The sequence below is a fragment of the Nycticebus coucang genome, chromosome 17 (assembly GCF_027406575.1).
Source record: "Nycticebus coucang isolate mNycCou1 chromosome 17, mNycCou1.pri, whole genome shotgun sequence".
In the NCBI taxonomy this organism is placed as follows: Eukaryota; Metazoa; Chordata; class Mammalia; order Primates; family Lorisidae; genus Nycticebus; species Nycticebus coucang.
Window position 1 is genome coordinate 45,751,246 of NC_069796.1, and position 26,784 is coordinate 45,778,029.

The window sequence follows — 26,784 nt, forward strand, 5'->3', positions numbered from 1 at the left end:
GAAATATGAAGGTTACTGCTGGGGAGGAGGAGGCCTTGCAAAACACACGAAGGGTGAGCAGTTTGTCCAAACTTCACAGATTACATTAGCCATCTCCACAGGGAAAAATGCGAGCACAAATGGAGATGGCTAAAGACAGCTAGGGGAAATAGATACTGTGCAAACAAACAAAGGCGGCAGACGAACCTCCCTCCCGCTGGAAGCAGTCTTCTGTGGAGTGGTGTGATCTGAGAGCTCATTTTACACTTTTTTGTTTCCAAGTTCTCTAAGGAGTCTGACTCAAGACTCTCCCCCCAAATTTATTTTTTCCTTCATGAGAACTCTGTAGTATAACATGACATTCTATTCTAGCTATATTTATAGGCATGTAGTTTTTTGTCTTGAATTATAGAAAATGAGATAAACCCAGATCTTGAGTTAGGACACCAAATATAGGGAGGTATTTTCATTTTTTAAGGTTGCAGATCTAAGGAAGCTAAGTTTACTGACTGTTTAGAATTTCAACTTCTCAATATACATGACACTTGGAAATGTTTCTGCTCATACATATATATATATGTAGGGACCAGTGCCAATAAAGCTCATCTGCCTGAGTTATGGCTTTTTCTTTTCTGATAATCAGCAAAAATTATGCAAAGGCATGGTGTTGTTATCAAACAGAAATATAGAACAATCTAATTCTACCTGATAATTTGGCAAGACACATTGTTTTTCCAGAATTTATCTTACAGCAGATGCTGGCAGGATGATTTCCATAGGAAAGTAGTCCAATTAAGAGGAAAATTTCTGGAAAGTCAATTTTAATGTCAATGTTGTATGTGAATCTGCAGATGTTATACAGGTTAATAATGAGCTGCTGTTGGAAAGAAAAAAAAGACGGTTTGTCCTTAGTAGTTAAATGAAGAAGAAAATACCTACAAGAAGTTTGTTAGATTTGTTTTTTTTTTTGTAGAGACAGAGTCTCACTTTATGGCCCTCGGTAGAGTGCCGTGGCCTCACACAGCTCACAGCAACCTCCAACTCCTGGGCTTAAGCGATTCTCCTGCCTTAGCCTCCCGAGCAGCTGGGACTACAGGCGCCCGCCACAACGCCCGGCTATTTTTTGGTTGCAGTTTGGCCAGGGCTGGGTTTGAACCCGCCACCCTCGGTATATGGGGCCGGTGCCCTACCGACTGAGCCACAGGCGCCGCCCGTTAGATTTGTTTTTATTGAAGGAAAAATGGCCTATTCCAAACAAATTTTTTTATTGCTACTAGAAAATACAGACAGAGGGTTTAACGTTTGATTGTGGATCCTTTGACCTAAGGAGAAATTCCTGGAGCAGGCAGAGCATCCTACATTTTTGATGTCTGGTGGTTGGAGCAGAGAATCTGAAGGGAGTTTGGAAACCAGATGCTTGACTTCTTTCCAGGTGACTGTAACCGCCATCATACCAGAGGCCACTCACACGAGACTTGGTTGCAGCAGCTTCCCTACAAAGGAGTGACTCTTTTTTTTTTTTTTTAACCTATCTGTATCTTTAATTCTTCATTTCTTTTTTTTTAAATTTATTTATTTTTATTATTAAATCATAGCTGTGTACATTAGTGCAATCAAGGGGTACAATGTGCTGGTTTCATATACAATCTGAAATATTCTCATCAAACTGTTCAACGTAGCCTTCATGGCATTTTCTTAGTTACTGTATGTAGGCATTTGTATTCTGCATTTAGTAAGTTTCGCCTGTACCCATTCTAAGATGCACCGAAGGTGTGGCCCCATCCATTACCCTCCCTCCACCATAACCTCCTCCCTCCCTTCCCCTTCCTTGGCCCTTTCCCCATAGTCTCGTGCTATAGTTGGGTGATAGCCTTCATGTGAAAGCTATAATTTAGCTTCATTGTACAGCTGAGTACATTGGATACTTTTTCTTCCGTTCCTGAGATACTTTGCTAAAAAGAGTATGTTCCAGCTCCATCCATGTAAACATGAAAGAGGTGACTCTTAAGCACACTACATTTCTTAGCTCAGTGAGAATTTGAAAATTTACTAGTCTTTCAAAAATAAGCACTAGAGGGCAGGCGCTGGAGCTCACACCTGTGATCCCACCACTCTGGGAGGCCCAGGCCAGTGGATTGCTTGAGGTCAGGAGTTTGAGACCAGCCTGAGCGAGAGCAAGACCCTGTCATTACTAAAATTAGAAAAACCAGCCAGGAATTGTGGAGGGTGCTTGTAGTCCCAGTTACTCTGGAGACCAAGGCAAGAGAATCTCTTGAGCCCAGGAATCTGGGGTTGCTGTGAGCTATAATGCCATGGCACTCTACCCAGGATGAATGAGTGAGACTCTGTCTCCAAAAAAAAAAAATAAATAAAAAATAAAATAAAATCGCTGCTCTAGCGGGTGAGAACCCACTTATCTCAATTTATCCACAGATACTCAAACTGATGATTCATTTTTCATTACCACCTTATCTGCACTTACAGAATTTTATTAAGACTCTTCAGTGGGAATTTCCTTCAATCAAGGGAAGAGTCTTGCATACTGCGGTCAATGTCTTTTAGGCAAATAAACTCTGGCCAGAAAACCAACTCAGAAGCCTCTTCCCTCTTCCCCATGGTTACAAAAGTGTGTAGTAAATACTTCCATCCAAAAGCAGCAACTGGAGTCCCCCCATTCTCTCAATGCTCTGAACATCCCCGAGCTCATTGAGTGGTTATTAAAAGCCAGATACCATGCTAGTATTTTTCTGATAACAAGTCATAGATGAGGTAGACACCTTAGTAGCACTATCTCCACCTTGCTTTTGAATAAAACTGATATTCTGAGAGCTTAAATAAAAGGCCCAAAGCCATACAAAGGTGGGGATGGCATGTGAACCCATAGCTATTACTCTAAAGCTCTAGACTTTCTCCCAGAATGATGCCAACTGTAGACTGTCCTTCCCTACTAAAGGGTAAGTGGATACGAAGTCAGCCCCACATTTCTGCTGGCAATAAGAATATTTTGCGCACGCATGAACAACTGGGCAATTAATTTGTTTTATTTTAAAGTATCCACGTGACTCATCCCTTCAGCTTCTACCTCTCTCATCTTGACTCGTATTTAGGGTTTGGTCACATAAAGTATATCCCATTTCTCTTCAGGGTCCTAAGAAATTTTCACTGGCAGCCAATGCATCTTGGCCTGGGTTGTAATTTTGGGGCTACGATTGCCTTTCAGATACACCAGGGTGGGAAGGAAGAGAAACTCCTCCATCATTGGCAGCAGGAATATCCAGCTGAACAAACACACGGTTCCCTTTCCATGTGGTGCCCTCTCAAAAGCTCCAGGAACTGCGCTGACCTCTGTCTGCTCTGGAGAATGAAGCGTTCTCCCCCGCAGCGTCATCTGCTCTGTCTAGAGAAGCACAAGACTTAGCATTTCTTGACGTTTGCTGCACAAGTTGGTACTTTACTCAGCTCTGGGGCTTCTCCAACCAGAACGCTCTGACTCTCACAGGCTGCTAGCTACTTGATATTTTATACAACATACACCTCATGAAAATCTGGGCACTGGCCAATTTCAGCTTTTACATCTTTATTGAACATCTTCTGACTTGCTAATCAATCTTTTTTTCTAATCCATCTTGTTCCATCGTTTTTCAGCTTTACATTTATTTGTGTTTTTTGTTTTTTTTTTTTTTGTCTTTTTGCCCTTAGAAGTACCCTGGTATCTTGGACTGCGGGCCAATGGGTCAGAGACTTCGCCCCGTGAAGGAAAGAAAGGAAAATGTCAACAATAACAATGATTACTATGGTGATCGCACAGTAGAGAATCTGGGATCAAACATACAGCAGTGGCAAGACCAAGCATGATCCCCTTTAAAGGTGGGAAAGCTTTGGTGGCTGCTATTGTTAGATTAGCAGTAAAAACTGTTAGTAAGTGCCAGGGAAACCAACTGCCCCTTCTGGAGCCAGTGAGCATTTGTCTCTGTCGTTCCTGTGGGCGCGGGGCTGTTCTTTGCATGGACAGCAGAGCAAATCCTGTTCCAGAGGAGAGTGGGAGCTCCCTTACATGGTTCCGCACTGCCAACCGACCTCAACACTCCTGTCTCTCTCTCTCTCTCTCTGGCCCAACGCTTGCACAGAAAATTGAGGTAATGATTTATATGTCCTAAGCATTTCTGACAGCTGCACTCTATCTTGGCTTCCTCCAGCCCCAGGACTCATCGGAAGCTTATCTTTTCCTTTGTGTAATAGGGAGCTGTCAGGTTCTATGACCCTCCCAGCAATTCAATCACTCAAGGGAGGATTCACCTTGGAGGGAGGACGCCTAGTTATTGTGGAAGCCGGGTGGAGGCCGTGCCCTGACATGTATCCAAAAAGTGGCAGCTGGGGGCTAGAGGGCAACAAGGCCAGAGTGACAGGATGCCATTCACTTCCTAAATTTAAACTCTTCATATTCACGGAACTGTCTGACTTTTTCTCCTCGGAGACAGACACATCCTGTGTTGGGTGCAGAACATTTAGCTACGTGGGCAAAGAAGAGTTGTTTCACAAAAGTGACCTGTGCAGAGAAGAAAAAGCTTGCATCGCTCTTGGGAATCAGAGCGTGTTCTTTGCCAGGGCCTGTGGAGTGCGATGTGGTCTGGCCCTACCTGCCTGGCCCCCTGCAGCTCTCTGCAGCACACACCTCTCATGCTCAGCCTCTGAGCCATGCTGGTCTTCCTTCCATTGTACCTGCTGAGCTTTGTGCTTGGCACCTCCTCTGCCGGGAACACTCTCCCTGCCTCCCCTTTTACCTCTCTCCTGCTTCACCTTAAATAGAAACTGCTCAGGAACTGCCTCTGTGCTCACCCTGAGCGGATTAAAATCTCCCCAGCAACTGCTCTCCCACATGCCTGCACCTCTCCTCCAGACACCCCAGAGCAGTGTCAATTTTACCTCAGGAGCATTTGATTTGTGTATTTTCCAGCCAAAGGAGACTGCAAGCTCCATGAGGGTGTGAGCCGGGTCTTTCATGTTCACTCCTAAACCTCCAGGGTCTGTCACAGTGCCTGGCTTACAATAGGGACTTGACAAGTGCCTGTGGGATTAACGAAAAAATGAATAAGCACAAAACATAGGTGATGCCTATGTTCTCAACTGGTTTGACCCTCAAGGAGGGCACAGGTATATGTAACTGGGGCTGTGTGACAGTCATCTGTGGGTCCATCTACATAGATGACCTTACTAAGGAAGGAATAAAGGCAACCAAGAGTGGCTTTGTTTTGTGACTTCTATCACAGCCTCTAAGCTCCTAACTCCTGAGCTCTGCCTGCCTGCCTGCCTGCCTTCCTTCCTTCCTTCCCTTTCTTTTTTTTGAGACAGAGTCTCACTTTGTCACCCTGGGTAGAGTGTGGTGTCATAGCTCACAGCAACCTCAAACTCTCGGGCTCCAGTGATCCTCTTGCCTCGGCCTCTCAGGTAGCTGGGACTACAGGCACCTGCCACACACTCCTGAGTTCAGGCAATCCACCAGCCTCAGCCTCCCAGAGTGCTAACATTACAGATGTGGGCCACCATGCCTGTTCTCATGAGGGAAACATAAAACTGCCATTTTTTTCTCTAATGAATTTGGAGAGCAAAGGATTAAAAAGTATATATCAAGCTTTCTTAAGTTTCTAAACAGCTACATATTTGGCATTGAACTAGCAAGATAACTGGATGAAGTTTTCACCTGTGTCTGGATGTTTTGATAGGAAATAGACAATGCCTTTACTTAACTGAATGTGCTGAACTCTCAAACTCTGAAAATAACGAGGGATGTAGGGTCACAGACCAGAGAATGTTGAGAAGGAACTCAGGCAGTTTCTAAATACACAACAAGATCCACAGTAATGTTCGGCAGGGGTACACGAAGTTGATGTTATTTCCATTTTCAAATAAAAACTCCTCAGCTCACTGTACTGTAAGACCCATGACAGCAGGGACCACATGTATCTGTCATGACTGTTGCTGTGGAATCTTCCCTGTATAGATGGCAGATTAGGCAGATGTTAGACAAAAGGGAAAGTTTGCAGATGATGATGGTTTTTAGATTGGCTGATAGGGGCATTTCATGCCTCCAGGGCTAGGGTGGTTGAAAATGATTGGCATTGGGAGGCTGGATAACATGGTGCTTTAGAGAGAGGGGTCTGCTGTTCAGTTAGTGGTGAACTGTGGCTCTACCCCTTCATAGTGGAGCAACTCTAATCTTGCACAAATTACTTCCTCTATGCTGAGCTCAGTTTCCTCATCTGTGACTTGCTCTCAGCTGATGAAGTTAGCAATTACAGGGAAAGCACAGCCTCAGGCACTAGTAAGTGCTCAGTTGATGTTAATGCACTTGAGTGTCAAGAGGGAGGTTCTAGTAAGGGTTTTCTTTTTTTTTTTTTATTGTTGGGGATTCATTGAGGGTACAATAAGCCAGTTACACTGATTGCAATTGTTAGGTGACTCTGTTACTGGCCACCTGGCAGTAAGAGCAGAGTAAAAATGCTGCAGGGGTGGGGGCTGGGGGAGGCGTGTCAGTCTCGTTCTCCGCCCCAATTCTTTCTGCCAGCATTTCCCAAAGCGAGGTCTCCTGCTGTGATATGCTAAGTAACAGATTGATGAACTGTTTGTTACTGGTCATGACAAGATAAAGCAGCTCAACCCAGAATCAGTGCCTGGCTTCATCCCTTGAGAAGTCTTGCTATGGAAAAGAAAAATATCAGCTGGACTGGACAGTGGCTTAATGACACAGGACTCATATTCTAAGGCAAACCCCATCTTGTGGACCAGCATGGGCCAAAGACCACATTTTGAGTAAATTGTTCTAAAGGACAAAACTCTCCTGAATGGAGAAAAGGGTTCTTTCTGGTAGATAAGTTAGGTGGACAATACCTCTTGCCCTCTCTCTGTCTTGGAGTCTGACGCTGCATATTAGTATATTGAAGATTCCCTGAAAACCTGAAGTTAAGAACCTTATATTGATGTGTTTAAGTTATGGCTTCCCATATCACTCCAGCAAGAGACATTTGTGTGTGTGTGTGTGTGTGTGTGTATGTACCACTGCTTTTATCATTTTTCTGGTAAAGAAAACAAGCCCATCTGATCACAGCAACAGATTATGAGTGTGACCCAGCTTCTTCCACCCAAACAAACACAAATCTAACACCTTCCAGGTAGAAAATTCCTTGCCTTGCGGCTCAACCATTCTAAGGAAACTAAGAATAAAATCTTTTTCCTGTTGAAAACAGTCTGCTTTAACATAAAATCAGCCTTATATAAAAGGTTTCCTTTAACCAGTTTCTTGTTTTTATGCATCAAAGAAAACAAAGTACTCCCTTGGGAAGTATTTAAAATCTTTTTCTCTGGTAAGGACTAGTATTTAAAATGCTCACATCAATGCATCAGTTGAAGTTTGGTTTGCAATGTACTAGGATCTAAGTGATCATGTCCTCTATTGAACTTGATTCCAAATCCATTTGTTTTAAATATTTTCTACAAAAATTCTGTGTATAATGAGCAGAGGCCCTAGATGTCCTCTGTTGATTTCAGATTAGTTCTTTGCATAGCCTGGTAGGAAATAGGAACATAGGTACGTATTTTTAATCTTCTATTAAGAAAGTATTGTAGAAAAACAAAAGTCAGCTAGTTGTAAGCTTTGTTAACATCAAGATTCTCCAGCAATGCACTACTTGGGTGCTGTGTGCTGTGTACACACCTGCACATATATGTGTGTGTGCACAATTTCAGGGACTGGAGACGAACACGCTTCACTCCAGCAACAGTGAACTCACACTTCAGAGCTGGGACCTGGTGTGGGAACAATGTCTTTATCATTACACTCATAATTCAGATAATTTCATCTGAAAGATTCAGAAAATCAAAATATTATTCCCCTTCAATCATCTACCTTGATTTTTCATGTCTGTTACAAAGTATACAAAGAGCCCTTTAAATGAAAAGATGGGAGAATCACACCTGTAGCTTCTCTTTTAAGAAAAATCTATCTGGGTCAGCGTGAATTAGGTTTAAATTGTGACAAAATTATTGCTTGCAAAGCTTGAAAAAGGGTAGCAGGCTGCGCTGTCCTGGTCACTTTTCCCATGTCTCTGCAATTCAGACCATTTAATGACCAAGGTTAGGAAGAGCCTGGGTACTGGATTCCAGCCTCACGGCCAGGGAATCTGAAGATAAATGGGACCAGACACCATGAAGCACCCAGACTTTCTTCTGTAATACGATTCTTTTCCTGATACTAGTGGGCTTCTGAGCTTCCCTCTGGCATTAAGTATATATATGGGGAGTGGCCTGTTAGTTCCTAACACATCCAAGAAGCTGTGGATGTCCACCAAAGGGTACCCAGGGGGTTGGGAGTGAGAGACAAAGAAAACCTGATCCTAAACCAGGTATAGGATTCTGCTGATATTTACATTTGTGTTGGATCTAATCACTACATGGTAAACGCAGCATGACCAAGATACCTTTGAGGATAAAAGAAAACATGTTATGGTCAGTGAATACCCTCTGAGATCCAAGGCAGCTCAGGAAAGCAGTACAAGCACCCACTCCAAATAATGTACACAGGCTTGCTGGTCCCTGAAGTAACACTATATATATGGTGAACTTGCCCATGTATTCATCAGGTTTCCCTGAAACTTGTGGTTGCCAGGTGAAAGAAAAGCGGGAAAGGAGAGGAGAAAGGTTATAACACACACTGCGACCATCAGTATTACTTTAGATCAGTGTTTTTCAAACTTTTTTAAACTCACAGCATGCTTGAACCTATAGTCAAAAACGTGGCACACTTAAATTATGTTGATCAAAAAGGAAAAGGGTTAAAAAGAATATATTTACAGTGCTTTGAAGCTCTTTTGAAAAAAATTTAATTCGTGATCTTTAAAAATTGTCATAGCAAACCTAAGATCCTCTCATAGCACACCAGCGTGCGGCGGCACACTGGTTGAAAATCACTGCGCTAGACACTTCAACTGTTACTTAGCCTGATCTCTGAAAGAATGTACAGTTATTTCCATTTTACAGATGAAGGTTGAGATCTGGTCAGAGATCTGCCCCTTTCTTTTTTTGAGACAGAGTTTCACTTTATCTCCCTTGATAGAGTGCCAGGGCATCATGCTCATAGCAACCTCCAACTCTTGGGCTCAAGCAATTCTCTTGCCTCAGCCTCCCAAGTAGCTGGGACTATAGGTGCCCACCACAACACCCAGCTATTTTTAGAGGTGAGGTCTGGCACTTGCTCAAGCTGGTCTCCAACCTGTGAGCTCAGGGCAATCCACCCGCCTCGGCCTCCCAGAGTCCTAGGATTACAGGCATGAGCCACCATGCCTAGCCTCTGCAGTTTTCTTAAAGACTCTATAGCAGCAGTTCTCAACCTGTGGGTCACAACCCCTTTGGGCATTGCCTAAGACCATCCTGCATATCAGATAGTTACATTACGATTCATAACAGTGGCAAAATTATAGTTGTGAAGTAGCAACAAGAATAATTTTATGGTTGGGGGTCACCACAACATGAAGAACTGTATCAAAGGGTCACAGCATTAGGAAGGTGAGAACCACTGCTCTATAGTATCGTGTTAAAACGTAGACTTTGGAGTCAGACAGAAGCTGGTTAAGAATGTGATTCTGCCAGTTGGCTGTAGACTTGGGCAAGTCACTACAGCTGTCTGAATCCAATGTCCTTCTCCAACATGGGGCCAACAACCATATCCCCTCCATGGGGCTACCATCAGGTAGCTGGTGCTTGTAACCTGCCAGCAGAAGGCTGGGCATACAATATGTATTTAATTAATGCCTGCAATAAGGTACTGTTTAGCACACTGGCCACCAGTGGTCTGCCCCTGTGACCTGACCACAAGTAAGAGGGAAAAAAATTGAGTTATAACAGATACTAATAGCACCCAGTTAATCACAGCCAGAGTCATCATGGACACTCACTCGAAGTAAGGGACATCAAATCCCTTACTTAGTGTAAAGACAACTGTGCTTTGATAATCATGTTGTCCTCAGATTAATATTCTACAGAACTTCGAGGTAGGAGAGAAGGGGAAAAAGGAAGAAATTTAAAAAACCAAATCAAAGAACCTACACTTTTGAATGGAATTTAGATACAATTATGCTACAGAATCTCAAACCCAGCTAGCTGATCTTCACAATTGCCAGGCCTATAGCAAAGAAATATAGGTGGATGCCTTGGCCCATCTTCTGGAGATTCTGAGTCAATTGGTTGGGGGATGATTTAGATCTTCCCAGAGTATGATGATCCTCCAGTTTGGCAAATCATGACCTAGTTACCTGTACCCCTTCCGGCCCCACCTTTCCCCCCCCCAGACAAAACAGCAAAGCCCACCTATGCCCAAGGAACTAGTTTCCTTGACAAGTTCTTCTCTATTCCACTTACTTGCGTACATTTTGGCTTACATTGAAGATTCAGATACAGATACTGGATTTTCTATTTTAATACCAGAGGCAGGATAGCAGCCTGGGTTTTAGAATCAGAGACATGAATTCAGGTCCAAGCATTACCACTTACCTCAGGCAAATTTTTTAATCTCTCCGGCTTTAGGTACCAGGCCTTTAAAATAAGATCAAAGCCACTTTATAGGTTTATCTTAAAGATTAAATTAGCCAGTGTATGCAAAATGTTCTTAGAATAGAGCAAATGCTCAATAAATGTTGGCTGTAATTTTAGTTCCAATTGAACTAGTTCCTCTTGCTAACATTGTACAAAACCACCATCAAGTCTCTGAACATCAGCCAAAGAAATTAGCCAAAAAGCAGAACACCCACAATCTTCACCACCTCCCCCCCACAAAAGGTGAAACATGCCAAAACATGGGGGTTTGTTGGTGAGGGGAATGCCTGAATTTTTGTGAAGCATTTTCTGATCTCATAACTAAAACCCCATGACACAGACAGATACAATCAGATAATGATGGCAATCAATAATGATAACAGAAATTATTATTTATTTTCATAAACAGAGAGTATATGCGTCCCGCTGAGTTACACACATCACATGCCAGCATTCACTTTGGGGGCAGTCAATCAATGAGAGATCTCAATATCCACCCGGCATCACAGGAGGGGGAAGACGGAGCAGAGGCTGAGAAATTACCCACACCCGAGCGACACATTCACAAAGTCAATCTAATCCAGAGGCTGTCAGTGCCATTGCAAGCCTGTGAATATGGAATAGGCTTGATTGAGTTTTCACTGCAGTAGCTAAACACTCCATTGTTATTTGCAACAAATATAAAGAAAGGGAAGATAAAACCGTGAGAGGATTGGATCTGAAGCCCCAGAACAGCAATAAATCACACAATGAGGTCTAAAAAAATTATTAAAAAAGGTTAGAGGAAGGCTGTGTCTGTGTCCTAAGAGTGATCAGTTATCAAAGCATAAATCCAAAATTAAAGGGCACTGAAGGCTGATACTGACTTAACCAATAATTTGCCATGAAACTGGCCTGGAGTTACCCATCCTCCCCGAGTGAGTGTCACCATGTGGTACCACAGAGGCAGGAAGAAAGCCTGAGCGCTGTGGACAGACAGAAAATGCCTTATTCCCAGTTCTGCACCTTTCCAGCTGTGTGGACCTGATTTCTCAGAGCTTTGGTCATTCCTCTCTTATAAACAGGGTAATAGGCTCGGCACCTGTAGCACAGTGGTTACAGCTCTGGGTATTGTGGTGGCCACCTGTAGTCCCAGTTACTTGGGAGGCTGAGGCAAAAGAATCATATAAGCCCAAGAGTTTGAGGTTGCTGTGAGCTGTGATGCCACAGCACTCTACCGAGGGCAACACAGTGAGACTGTCTCAAATAAAATAAAATAAAATAAAATAAAATAAAATAAAATAAAATAAAAAAATAAATGGGGTAATCATGGCCACACCAGAAGGAAGAAAATGGCAATGCGTGTTTTCTTACCTCATAAGACACTCAGCATGAAAGCCTGTCTAATCGGCCAGATGCATCTTGACAGCTCCTTACTGACCCTCCATCTCCTCCCTTTTGTGCTTCTTCTGAGCTGCATGGCAATCTTCTACACTCGTCTCAGACCCTTAGCCTCATCCTGCATTTCTCAAAGTGTGGTCCAGGGACCACCTGCAGCAGAATCACGTGGGCATTTTCTGGGAGGGGTCTTATGAAAGACGCCATTTCTTGGAATTCAAGTCAGACCTTCTAAACCAGAATCCCTAGTGATGAGGCTGGAAATTGTATTCTGAAAATCACCCTGGGTGCCCATGAAGTGCACAGTCATTTGAGAACCACTGCTTAAATTAATTTCATATTATAGCCACTTGCAACTTGTCTCTTCCTTGCTCCCGAAGGACACAGTGTCTTTCATTCTTTTTTCTCTCTTTTTTTTTTTCTTTTTGAGACAGAGTCTTACTTTGTTGCCCTCAGTAGAGAGCTGTGGTATCATAGCTCACAGCAACCTCAAACTCTTAAGTTCAAGTGATTTTCTTGCCTTAGCATCACAAGTAGCTGGGACTACAGGCACCTGCCACAATGCCCAGCTGTTTTTTGAGATAAGGTCTCGCTCTGGCTCAGGCTGGTCTCTAACCCGTGAGCTCAGACAATCCACCTGCCTCAGCCTCCAAAGTGCTAAGATTACAGGGGTAAGCCACCGTGCCTGGCCTGTTTCATTCATTTTTGTAAGAATTGTTTGGTAGTATGTGCTTAGTATAGTGCCTGGCACCTGGTAGGCACTCAATAAGGATGATAAATGAACCAAGAAGCCCCATGTGTTACATGCTACCACCCTCACTGTTGCCTAAATCAAGGGTCACGCCACCAGGGGCATCTAACTTTTTTGCTTTTCTGTTATACATTGGAAGAATAAGAGTTGTCTTGGGCCACACATTAAATACACAAACACTAATGAAAGTGGATGAGCAAAAGAAAAGGTCCGTGCATACTTTTTGTAATATCCAATACCACAGATAAGAAAAACAGTCCTCAAACAATCTGCACACAGCCCATAAGCCACTGGTTGGATACTCCTATATCTTACATGATGGTAAGAAACTAAAGCCCTGGGATCAGACAGAACTTGGCTCCATTTTTGGCTTTGAGGCATTGAGCCAGTGCTTACCTCTCTGAGCCTCTATTTACACATCTCTAAAATGGGCAGGATGCCCAAGTAACAGGATTATGATAAAGAGTTATAAAATGCACACTGAACTGCTCAGCACCAAGCCTGTTAGTAAGAAGGTCTGAATAAATGTAGTTGCTATTATTAGTAAACTTTAACCAGTGGTCTGTTTAATCAGCTCTCTAGAAAACAGATCAGGTAGTTAAAATGATTGTTTCACTCAAAGAGTCTCGCCTTTGGGAAAACTAGCTAGTCTTTTTATTCAACCTGCCTAATCTTGTGACCTGTTAACAGTAATCCTCATAAATTCCCCCTTCAGGAGTCAGACCTGGTAAATGTCAATGTCAACTTCTAGATTTTCTAGAATATGTATGGGGGGTTATCCAAATTGCCACCAATGCGATTTATAAACCACGGGGTCATTTTAAATGGAAAAAGGTTAGTTCTGGAGAGTCACAATAATGTATGTGTCCTGTGAGGAAGACAGAAGCAGTCACTAGCAGAAGACGCACATGTAAAATCATGATGTCATTTGATCCTTCCTCTAGGAAACAGTGCGTCCTTAGCGTACCCACCTGTGGCAGCAAAGCCTTTGCGGTCTTTACACTTCACCCTCCACTCTGCCAAAATCAAGCTTCTATGTTAAGAAAGAATTCCAAGAGCAGGTGGCGCAGGAGGGTAGGGGCCAGCTAAAACAACAATGACAACTGCAACCAAAAATATAGCTGAGCGTTGTGGCAGGTGCCTGTAGTCCCAGCTACTTGGGAGGCTGAAGCAAGGGCATCACTTAAGCCCAAGAGTTTGAGGTTGCTGTGAGCTGTGACACCACTGCACCACTCTGCCCAGGGTGACAGCTTGAGACTCTTGTCTTTTTCTTTTCTTTCTTTCTTTCTTTTTTTTTTTTTTGAGACAGAGTCTTATGTCACTCTTGGTAGAGTTCTGTGGCATCACAGCTCACAACAACCTCCAACTCTTGGGCTTAAGTGTTACTCTTGCCTCAGCCTCCCACGTAGCTGGGACTACAGGCGCCTGCACAATACCTGGCTATTTTTTTGGTTGCAGTTGTCATTGTTGTTTAGCTGCCAGGGGCCGGGCTCAAACCTGCATGTGGCGGGTGACTGTTCTATGGGCGCTGAACCAAGACTCTATCTCAAAAAAAAAAAAAGAATTCCAAGGGGCACAGAACAGTAATGACACACTCCTACTCTGTCATCAGGAATTAATATTTTCTTAGAAAGGACAAGTTGTAGAAAATAGGAACAGAAAACATCAGATTTGGAGTCAGATGAGATTTTGGGAAAACCTCTTGCCTCCTCTAAGACTCATTTCTGTTTCTGTGTGATTCATTCCCCTGATAAATATTTGCTGAGTGCCTACCTCGTGCTATGCATTGTTGGCGGGAGCTCCTAGAGAGAACAAAACAGCATCTCTGCTTACACGGAGCTTGTATTTTACTGGAGGTGAAAGGGAGGCAGACAATGAACAAATGATATAGTCAGGCAATGACAAGCACTAAGAACAAAAGGGTAGAGCGAGGGCATGGGGTGAATGGGAAGATGTAAGTGTGCTATTTTCCACAGGATTTTCTAAGAAAGCCTCTCGGATGGGTGACACTTGAGCATAAACTGAAATGAAGTGAGGGGCTGTGGCTTCAGATGATCTGGAGAGAATAATAGAACCTAATATAACTAGAATATAACCTGCTAGCTATCATGAAGACTAAATGATGTAAAAAAATGTGCTGGCGGAGTCTCTGGGGGGCCAGGTATCTCATCCAAGGTCACACAGTTATAAAATCTAGCCCCTAGCACACTCAACAAGCTGGTTATACTATTGTTTCTACTACTCATAAAGCATACTTGAATAAAATCCATTACAAAATTTGAACTCACTAAATCTCTTTCATTTTTGGGAGAGATTATGACAAGTCATAGGTTGGGAGCCCATAGCTTAGGCTTTACATTTATAACACGTGAAAAAAAAAATTTTAACCTGGCTTACAGCCCCAGGGCACTGGCAGGTGATCATAATGAGGATAATAATACCTTCAGGCTCATGCTGCAGGGAGAAATAGCCAAGTGTGATTTCCCACCACCCAGCTCCATCCCAGGCTGATGAAGTCACTTGAACAATGAGTTCTGGTTGTGTAGAAGGGCTCTGAGGGCCGGGTACCCTGGAGCATTGGGAGGTTGAGAAAAAAGAGCATGGTGGATCTTGCTAAGTGGAACTGCATAAGACCCTACGGTATTTGTTTCTTGATGATGAGGTCAGGGATCTGTAAACTCAATGTGTGTGTGTGTGTGTGTGTGTATGTAAGAATTTAAGATTGAGGTTGTTTGTGCAAGAAGGAGAGAGAGATCCTGACCTGGAATAACCATGGCACTAATTAGGAAGACAACCATTTCAGATGCCCACATGTATGTGTTTAAATTTAAGAGCCATCGCTCCTGGTTTTCAGTACCAGCCTTGGAATAAACAGTTGAAGGACCCTAGGTAAATCACTTTGCCTCTGAGTCTTCATCAGGTGTAAGGTCTCAGGTCCCACAGCAAAGTAGATCAAGGTTTGATTCTAAGCCTTATATCACCTTGGGCCTGTTACTTCACCTAATGGGCATTTTAATAGTGAACTACACTCCTAGAAGTCACTAATACAGATAGTACAGCATGGTGCCTGGGATCTGACACATGATCAATGAATCCTGGATACTAGCATGTTCACTACATACAGATACCTAACCAGACCTTCTCATTGGCTGTCCTTAAGATGAATCAAGGGATTAGGTGAAACACTTTGTGACATAAATGATATTGTACAATTTTAATAATAAAGTGGTATTGTTAAATTATCACCATGATTATTGCTCTGCATGTTATGATATTCAGTGGGGGAAATGGTTTTCACAGTGCTTCCCACAGGCTCATTGGATAACAAGTGATTGGATTGGAAAGGCTATCCTCTATGAAAAAAAAATAGCCACATTCTTGGTTGGAAAAGCTGAGCTTCTCAGTACTGAAAGAGAACAGATTCGTTATGCAGCGAGGATTAATTAGCTGTCGGGTGTTATTAAACATCCTCACTCTCAAGACCCACATAGAACTGGGAGCTATGAGGTAATCACAGTATGGGGAAGGGGAAAAAATAGGCAATTGCTGGCAATGCAAATTTCAAGAGCCGAGCATGTTGGTAAATTACAGTCTGATTAATACCACGTCATTATTTTGAATCTACGGTCTTTAGGGTTTTGTGGTCTTCTGCTCCCCCAACTACTGGGCATCAAAAGCATGCTGGGGTGTGGATGTTCACTCTGGAACACCGGATATTTGAAAGCCTAAGAAGGGAGGGGGGTGAGATCAAGATGGTATTTATAATTATATGGTAAATATGTCTCCCAAATTTGTATAATCACAGTTCAATAATTGAAAAGTAACAGAGGCTCCTAAAAAATGACAGTTCCAAGGGACTTTAGGGATGACAGAGTCCATTCAGTGACCTGCCTCCTTTGTCTCAACCACCAGAGGCAGGTACTACAACAAATGCAGATTCCTCTGAACTACCCCACAGGGGAGACGGGCCTCCAGAGTCTGCATTTCCTGGTCCTCTGTGTAGTTTAGAAACTAAACGTGGAGGGAAGATGGTGAATAAGAAAGCAAGAACCACAACGGACATTTTCCAACACTCAGCCACACCTTAGGACCACCTCCTACATTTTGCCAGGTTCACCTTGCTGACATCACTGTCTTACCACGGGGAGGATCTCTGCTCTTATGGAAACCTAAATAGGGCTTCTCTCCTCTTTATCAGAGGGATAGAATTCTCCACGGGGGTAAGCACAGATATATGAAACTCCACAGGGTGCCATGGACAACAGAGGTCTATGGTGCAGGCTACAGCTGGCATCTAAAAAACTCTATCCACGTAGCAAACAAGGGCAAAGTCAAGTCTGGGTGAAGTTCACGGTATAAACTCTCCAGAGGCACTTAGTCCATTTGTTTGCCCCCCACCCCCAGGATTTCAACATCCCAGGGATGAAAGACAGTCTTATTCCTGTTCTATACCTATGTGACAAGCACACGGTGAGTGCTTTGAGGAATTAATTCAATAGCATAAAAAGTAAGATCATACGAATTTTCTCGGGTATCTACGCACACTCTCAGTAGGGGGTAATAACAGCCATGATGATTATGATGGTGATTAACACTAAAACAACAGCAGGGAACTAACATCACTGACTGCTTCCCATGCGCCAGGCACCACTCAGGCTAAGCTCTTTCTTACATACAGTATCTTAAGGAATCCTCCCAACAGTCCCAGAGGTGGTGACTACTGTCATCCCTGTTATTCAGATGAGACATTGGGGGCACAAGGCATTCAGTCAGATACAGTGCTACACTGCGTAGGGATGGGCCCCGGAGATGATGTGGTCCCGTAAGTTTTTACGTCTCTTTTTCTGTGTTTACATACATAGATACTATCATGTCACAAATGCCTACAATATTTGGTAGGAAATTGTGATGCTAGGGTGGCCAACGTTTTCTTTCTCTGCTACACACTGGAAGAAATCAGAGTTGTTTAGGTCCACACATTAAGTGCACAAACACTGAGGAAGGCTGATGGGCCTAAGAAAAGGTCTGTGCATACATCTCACAATATCCGACATCACAGGTAAGCAAAACAGTTCTCAAATAATCTGCATGGGGCCCACAGGGTGGACACTGCTGCTAGAGCTTTGCAGCCTGGGAGCGACCCACTACAGCCTGCAGCCTTGGGGAGTAGTAGGCTTTGCTGTCTAGGCTTGGGTAAGTGCACTCTATGATGTTTGCATGGCAATGAGATCACCTAAGGACGTATTTCTCAGAATATCTCCCCGTCATTAAGTGATGCATGACTGTGACAGGCCCAAGGCCACCAGCCAGAAAAGCAATGGAGCCAGAATTCTAACCCGGGCCAGACTGACTCCATGTTCATCCTCTTCACGCTCTACTCTTCAGTCTCCAAAACCACTGCACAGTTAGAGCATCAAGACTGGGTCATGCCTTCCCCACGCCATCTGATGAGGTGAGCTTGCTTGATAGCTCTCCAGGCTAACGAGAGGAAGCAGCAGCCAGAGCTCATGGCTCAGACCGCGCCCTGCTGAAGGCTGTGTGCCTGTTAATGCAGCGTGAACACTGCCAGCCTAGCACTGACTGGCAAAGAGTCTGTTCAAAAAGCATCAAATCATTAACCGATGAACAAAGAAGTAAATTAATAAATAAACAGGTGAGCTGATCAGGCACACACTGACCATCTAATTCTCATTTCTCCATTTAAAACTAGGATGACAACCTCTTTTCAGGGACCCCAAAATGCTTCACTGTCACCTCAGTTTTTGGTTGTTTGCAGTGCAGCTGGCAACTGAAATCCCTTATTGTACACACATTGAAAAGTCCCTCAGGGCAAGGCCTGGTCCCAACATGTGCCTGCTTTACCACTTGCGTTGAACATGTTCAAAACCAAACTCATCATGCATCCTAAGCCATGCTACCCCACATCTACAGGGTCTTCTCTTTTATGTCTGCTGGCAACAATCCATTTTAACACTACTTCCCTAAGAGGCCTTTCCTGGCCACCCAGAACCAAATGCAATTTCTCCCTTCTCTGATGAAAGTGCAACTCCCTGACAGTCTCTCAATGCATTTATCTCACTCTATTTAGTGTCATAATCATTCATATATTTAGTCTTACCAATCCTCTTTCCCTTTCAGACCATGCATTTTGGGAGAGCAGGAAGGAAGCTACTCAAACTAAGAGCAGAGATCAGTATTAAGGCCCAGCCACAGAGGAAGCGGTTCCAGCCTGCTTGCATTTTTTTTTTTTTTGTAGAGACAGGGTCTCACTTTATGGCCCTCGGCAGAGTGCCGTGGCCTCACACAGCTCACAGCAACCTCCAACTCCTGGGCTTAAGCGATTCTCTTGCCTCAGCCTCCCGAGTAGCTGGGACTACAGGAGCCTGCTTGCATTTTATTGGCATAAGTGCACGAGCAGTAGGTATTATGTTCACCATTCTGTAGATGGAGAAACTAAAAATAACTTGTGTTGACGAAAGCTCAGAAAGGTCAAGTGATTATGTGAGATTCTGGTAAGTGGCAGAATTTGAACCCAGGCTTGTTACATTCTAAAGCTTGTGTTCCGAACCACAAAACTACAACTTTCCATCTGGGTATTTTAAGACATTTTAGATAATGTGGACTGAGGCTAAGAATATAGCAATGTCTGGCAACGGCCACATGGGCACATCCTTAGGGACAAAAGGAAAACCATGGATGTGTAGTCATTGGAACCTGGCCCCTTTCCCACTTCTCCACCTGCCACCAGAGACTGGGGTAGCTGGAGTCTCTGCCCACACTCCCTCCTGTGCACATCACAGTTGTGACCTACAGCAGTAGCCAGCATGCGGCCACCTTAGGAGACCCTCCCGTGACCCAGGGGGCCAGAGCGGCCCTTGGTGCTCACCCGCAGGGTTGTGATGGTGGCAGGATCCCGGAGCCGGCCCTCTTCATCTTTTAGATTGTAGCCTTCTGGCCTCTTATCTCGCTCGCTGACTTTCCATAGCTTCACAGTTTTATCTAGGGAGGGCAACAAGAGGAAGTCAGAGTTCCAGAGAGAGCCAGCTTGCAAAGGAGCGTTTCTAGGGACAGTGGGGAGAGGTGGAAATAATGATGGAAATAACTGCTAGAGAAATTAACTCACATAAAGGGCGGTAGTATGTAAATCCCATGTCATTTGAAGGCAGAGCTCATATTTCAAAACAAAAACATACATTGTGCTGAGACAAAAGGTTTTCCCTGACAATGGGCTCTTAAATACATACCTTACACATTAATTTAGCTCATTTAGAAAAAAGCGTTTATGGAACATTGTATAATAATAGTAGTCACATACATAGAGCTTACTATGTTAGTGCTTTACATGGGATATTGATTTAATCATTAAGACAATTCTGGAAGGTAGTTCTATTGTCTATGTTATGGCATTCCAGCTCACTACAATGCTGTCCTCGTCATGTCCTGAAAGGCTCTCCTGGCCAGCCCTCTCTCTGCTCTCAACCGTTCCAATCTCTCTGTCCACCACTCCTCCTTACACATGGCTTCCTCACTGGTCCTCCTGCATGGTAAGCCCACTCCTGGCTCAGGGCCTTTGCACTTGCTGTGTCTCTGCTAGGAAAGCCCTTCCCTTTTTTTTTTTTTCACATAACTCACTTTGCTCTTGCTGTTTGCATCTCACCCTCACAGAGGCTTACAAAAAACCTATATAAAAAGTGCTATCCTCACCACCATTCTCTATCCCCTTTCTCTTACTTTATTTTTCTTCATAGTACTTTTCACTACCCAACAATCCACTGGTCATTTGTTTATTATCTGTATCTCACTAGCATGTAAAATTGTTGAAGCAGGAATACCATCTTGTTCATCGCTATAACTCTAGCATCTAGAGCAGTGCCTGGAATGCAATGGATGTTCTCTAAATAAGAATTGGATGAATAAACAAATCTTATCTACATAGGGTGTATTTTATTTCTAGCAATATTCAATGACATAAAAAATGGTGAGATGATGAATCCAAATGATATTCCTTTCTCTTTGTGTCTCAGTGATCTTCAGCTAGAAACTACCTTTCTCACCTTTATGCTGTCCCAACATTTTACACTTGATGACACCTGTCATTTTCCATAGAGTTAAGACGCGAGAAGGTCCACGCCTACAGGTGTCAGGCAGGCCAGGGGAATAAATGAATGGGGCTTCAGAGTTCTGAGGAGCTGCAGAGGGAATACCCCACCTGTAGGCTTTCGATTATATTTTTTATGGAAATGCGTTTGAGCCAAACAAGCTATGTCTGGCTAGCATGCCTTGTAAGCCTTCCTTCTCAGATCCTGCATTGATTATTTACACTTAACTTTTCTTTTGGAAGGCAGGGATTTGGTTGCCTTCCCTGTGTCTTCCTCTGTCCTGCACAAGGTAGGCTTAAGAATCATACACCCGGGTGGCGCCTGTGGCTCAGTCAGTAAGGCGCCGGCCCCATATACCGAGGGTGATGGGTTCAAGCCCAGCCCCGGCCAAACTGCAACAGAAAAATAGCCGGGCGTTGTGGCGGGCGCCTGTAGTCCCAGCTACTCGGGAGGCTGAGGCAAGAGAATCGCTTAAGCCCATGAGTTGGAGGTTGCTGTGAGCTGTGTGAGGCCACGGCACTCTACCGAGGGCCATAAAGTGAGACTCTGTTTCTACAAAAAAAAAAGAATCATACACCCTTGGGCCCAATCCCCACTCCAACTCCAGCCAGCCATGTGGACAAGGGCTGGGATTCCCAGGCAGTAGGCACATAATTAGTGTTCCTGGGTGACAAACAAATAGGATTGCCAGATTTAGCAGAAAAAATACAGAACACTCGGTTAAATTTCAATTTTAGATAAACAAATAATTTCTCAGTATATCACACATAGTTCAACCTTACAAATATAAAAAATAGTTTTTTGTTCCTCAGTTTCTTTACTTGTAAGTTGTGAAAACGTGTCTTCTTCACGCCTCTTATGAGGATTAAACGAATCACAGCATGTAGAGTGTTTAACACAGTGTTGGGCTTCTAATAATGGTCCACAAATGGCAGCTTTTATTAGAATTAGCAAATTGGGCAGCTATTCTGCCATAATAACATGTTGCTCTGACAGCTTCAGCTTTATCCCACGATGATGTCAGCACATCCTATTTCTTCTCTGTAATATTGTCAGCAGAGAAAGGTCCCCACCTGCCTTTATTAGGGTTTTTTCCCTCTCTTTTTCCCTTTCATCTCATTCCTCCATTACTCCTCACCTGGCTCCCCTCTGCCACCTCCCTTTGGAAGGGTAGATCTCATAAGCAGGAGATGTGGAGAACAGTATGGCTCCCCTCAAAGTTGGCAGAAACAAATGCCTTATTCTCAGAGGTCTTAATCCAGCACTGGTGATCTTATTCTCAGAGAGCTTAAGGCACCACCTTCAGCAGCGAGGTGGCTGCTTTAAGAGATAAGCCCCTGTGTTGCCCCATCTGGGAGTCACATGCCAGTAGGCACGACAAGCAAGGATGTTAAGTGTGTGATCTGTGCACTCTGAACTGTGCGCTTACCCAGGCTGTGCTGGGGCAAAGAGGTGCCCTCTGCACAGTGAGCTGCTCGAGAGAGTGAAAAACAGAAGCAGGCCACATTTATACAGTCAGGTGATTTGCTCCTGGTCAGCTGTGGCTTAGGACAACCCAAGAGTCAGTAAATTTTAACACTAAATATTTTCTGATGCTTGGCTTTGGAATGTAACTCATCCTATTTGCCAGTGATTTTTATCTTATATTGTTCTTATCATGCATGGCAAATTATTACACAGAGGAATAGAGAAATTATGGGTACAACATAAAGAATAAAAATTACCTATGATCTCCCCAGTTAGGGATAATCACTGTCAATATTTTGCATAAATCCCTATAGCATTTTCTCTATGCAATTTTTTTGGAACACAAAACCTTTAATAATATTGCATGTATAGATTTTGTGTTTTTTCATTTTATTTCCATTTTAAAAAATTATACACACGGTCCATGCAATTGTAATTAAAAAAACGTAAGGGTAAAAATAAAATCTCCCTTAATTCCCTCAACAGAGATAACTATTATGAAAATTTTATGTATATTCTTTCAATGTATTTGCATATACAATTATGTAACTGTCTTCAATAAACATAATATGCTATACATAGTGGATAATATGCATTTTGCCTAATCATATCTACCTCTATTCTACGTCATATCGACATCTATTCCTATAAATATATTTCAAGGGATATTATATATACTATATTCTAGTATGTATAATTTATGATTATTAGAATGTGTTATCAATTAAAGGTCTAATAATAGGAGACCTACTAAAATCTATAGAGTGTCATACAAATGACTACTATACAGTCATCAATAATATTATGGTATTTTAGAAGAATAATATTTAACAATTAGGAGGATAGTCCTGTTATTAAGTATTATATTATTAAATAAAAAATCTGATAACAAAGAGTTTGTAGAATATACCATATTTCTGTTAAGAAACAAACATGGGCTCATGTTTCCCTGCTTTCTTCTTTAAAAGACATTAACAATGTGGTTCTCTGTGGATGGGAGCAATTTTATTACCTTCATTTTGTTTTTCTATATTTAAAGACATTTTTATAATAAACATATACTATTTATAGCCAAAACCAAAACATAAACAAAGAAACAAATTCAGTATATCTTCCTTTCTCATCATAGGTATTTAGGCAAAAAAAACTAGGTGAAATAAGATGTTTTCATATGGCAAATAATTTGAAGATCTAAATTCACAAGTGAACATTGGTTTATTTTTCATTAAAAATCGTAAGGTTGAAATTGTAAGGTTGAAAATATATTCTAGCAGAAAGTAAAAATTGTTCCCAACTATAATGAGATAAGCACATTTTGTTATAAAAAGATAATTGGTGGTGTATTCAATCCAATTCCCCATGGTTGGGTTGCCTGGAGTCATTCTTGACTTTATTATCACACAGTTTTTCTTGACTCAGTCTCTTAAAGCTTTGTGGATAAAAAAGTTAAAGGAACATGTGGCTGTTACTATGAGTAATGACTTTGTCCTTCTTCTGGCTGGATCTCTAAGTAGTTTATCATCACTAGTGGCAGCTTTTAAACGCAATCTTATCATCCATCTTCATTTTCTCTTTTGTACAGTAATTTCAATTGTCTTCCATTAATTTTTGCATGTTAACCTATGTGGCCTAAGGGGGATCTGCAGCTTCAATATTAGTATTAAAAAAAAAATCACATAAAGAAAGAAAATGGGAATTTTCTTTTGTGAGAATCATTTTGAGATGCTCTTGGCATATAAAATAGCATCCCAAATGGGAAGATAATATCCTTGTTAATCAAAAAACTATTTAAAAACTCAATTAACAGAACATTATGCTACATAATTAATCTTCATTGCATTTCTCTTTTTTCTTTCCCACTACCCTTCCCTCAAAGTAGTTAATAAGTTCTTGAATTTCATTGCAATAACCAACAGGCTAAATTTCATAATATAAAGTAAGCTAGCTACAGAAGATAATCCAACACTTTTCTGCTGCCTGGAATAATAAAGTCAAATCATCAGAAGTTTCTTTTATTCTGAGTTGTGTTGAATCTGCAGAGCCTTTTAGTAAAACTTAAACAGCAAAATTAAAATGGAAGAAATTTAAACAAATTCATGTGGTTTAGCTTCCAAGAAATCATGGCTGCAAAAAAGTAAACGGAACAATAAATATAGTTATGAGAAAGAAGCAAATTACTCGAAATCTGCAAAAACAGATGAGTGGAGATCTGGTCATGTTGAGATGAAGTGTGCTCAGATAATCCTACACTGGCTATGTCAAAATTATCATTTTTAAGGTTTGTACACTGGTTTTATGTTTAAGGGATTGCCATTTGGGTTCATATGTATTAAAAACTTTTTTTCCAGAAGATTAATAAAGTCATTATAAAAGCTTAGAGAATCAAAATGATAAAAGGAAAACTTCACAAGTCAGCTATAATGCATAATCAAAAATTAAACATGATGAACCACACGGTGTGTTTCTCTCTAGTCTTTAAAAATATTCATACATGTTTGATCACATTATACTCATTGTGCTTTTATCACTTGACATATGAGCATTTCCTTTAAAAAAAAAAGGCTGGGTGTAGGTAAAAAGCAAATCCTTTTGCTTCTTAATTTATATTTAAATGTATACTCCTCCTAGACTCATCAACAAGAAGAAATGAATCACTCTTCAGCTTGTTTGCTTTGGAGAGGGTGTTTAATTTTTATATACTAATCCTCTTAATTGTTGTGCTATTCAATTAGCAACCTTTAATGTATGACTTTATTCCAGATTAAGTGTAGGAAATTGCACTGTAGAAAGACTTAACCAGTGAATATGAGCTTTGTCTCCCTCTTTAACCCTCCAAATCCTTTCTCTCTGACCTATTTATATCAACTCTACCTTCTCCAGCAAATAATATAAGAAGAGAATGGAGAAAGAAACCATTTCTCGATCAGTTCTTTGATAAGGTCTCTATTTCTTCTGACTTGTGCTCCTGCCTTAGAACTTCATTTGCCAGCCAGACACACAGCTTTCCAGACCCTAAAATATATTCAGGGATTAATAATGTCTATTCAATATGCCAAACTCACAGAGACGGCATGTCGAGTTTCCTGAAATATATTCCCAGAATAACATTCAATGAATCTTAAGACAGGAAGTCACATTCCAAAAACACCTGCAAATTATCTGCCTTCGTTGAAAACTGCAGATAACAGGTCTCACACAATTGGGTCATAAATTTGACATTTTTTAAAAAAAAAGAGTAGTTACTATTTACTGAGGGCCTACTCTGTGTGTGCCAGGTTTTCTGCTAAGCATCTTGAAAATATTGTCCCTAAGTTTTTCAATAGCCCACAAGGTACAAATAAAACCTCAGCAAAAAGAGATCGAAATATATAGTTTGGCTGACTATATCGCTACAAAAAGCACATAGGACAAGGCACCCCACGTACCATTAGTAGACAGAAGAAAGTAAGCTGCATTCTGCTGGGGGAGCCATCTTATTTTGTTGATTTTTTCTTCTATTTCTAAACTCTTCAGGTAATCGAACTCGGGTTCATGGCTCTGGAATGTGCTGTAAACATTGTATTCACCCCTACGATGAACCTGATTTTTACTCTGTAGGAAAGGAAAAAATACATGAAAGTTTAAATCTCCGAAGCCAACTGTAAACTCATCAATTCCTTTTTTTTTTGGGGGGGGGGCAGAGTCTTAGAGGTGGGACCAGGGCAGAATAGTGACAGCCTCTACCTTAGTTCAGTGGCCTTCAAAGCTTTTCATCATGTACCCCTATTGGCCAATATTGGCACCTCTAATATATATGAATTATATATATACGTATATTTACAAATTATTAAATAAACTTCTGCACTACTATATGGTATACATTGTAACATATACAGAGAAATAGAAGTTAAAATAGGACACGATTTTAAAATTGATATAAATAGAAATTCTAATATTTTTTTATTGTCACATATACATGTGTTCATTAGGCTTCCACTTTTTGCCTTAACAAAATTAAAAGCCTTTACAAAATTAAAAAGGCTTAAACTTTAACAACAATAAGAGTGTTTAAGATAGGGACCAGAAACAAAAACCTCGCAAAGAATGAACTCTAATATTTTCTTTCTTTCTTTCTTTCTTTTTATTTATTTATTTTTTTTTGAGACAGAGTCTCACTCTGTTGCCCTGGATAGTGTGCTGTGGCATCACAGCTCACAGCAACCTCAAACTCTTGGGCTTAAGCTATTCTCTTGCCTCAGCCTCCCAAGTTGCTGGAACTACAGGTGCCTGCCACAACACCCGGCTATTTTTTTGTTGTTGAAGTTTTCATTGTTGCTTTAGCTGGCTGGCCCTGGCTGGTTTGAACTGCCAGCCTCAGTGTATGTGGCCGGCACCCTACCCAATTAGCTACGGGCACCACCAGTTCTAATATTTTCTTTTTGTATCCTAATAGTTGCTCAATTTGCTTTTACAAAGAATACAAAGTTGTAGCACCATCAACTTTCACTGGTTTTCTATGATCTCACCAGTCCTCACAGAATCTCTGAGAAG

The 26,784-nt window shown here is 41.9% G+C and overlaps 1 protein-coding gene across 8 annotated transcripts in view; it reads right to left on the reverse strand.

Annotated features, from left to right (window-relative positions):
- The window catches only part of PPP2R2B (protein phosphatase 2 regulatory subunit Bbeta), a 527,754-nt gene that overhangs the window by 89,737 nt on the left and 411,233 nt on the right, over positions 1-26,784 (reverse strand). For all 8 annotated transcript variants that reach the window (XM_053565996.1, XM_053566003.1, XM_053566001.1 and 5 more), the window contains 2 exons: positions 25,680-25,845; positions 19,575-19,687 (listed from right to left, as the gene is read on the reverse strand). In XM_053565996.1, the coding sequence (XP_053421971.1) occupies positions 19,575-19,687; positions 25,680-25,845 (279 nt within the window). The remainder of the gene's footprint in view (positions 1-19,574; positions 19,688-25,679; positions 25,846-26,784) is intronic.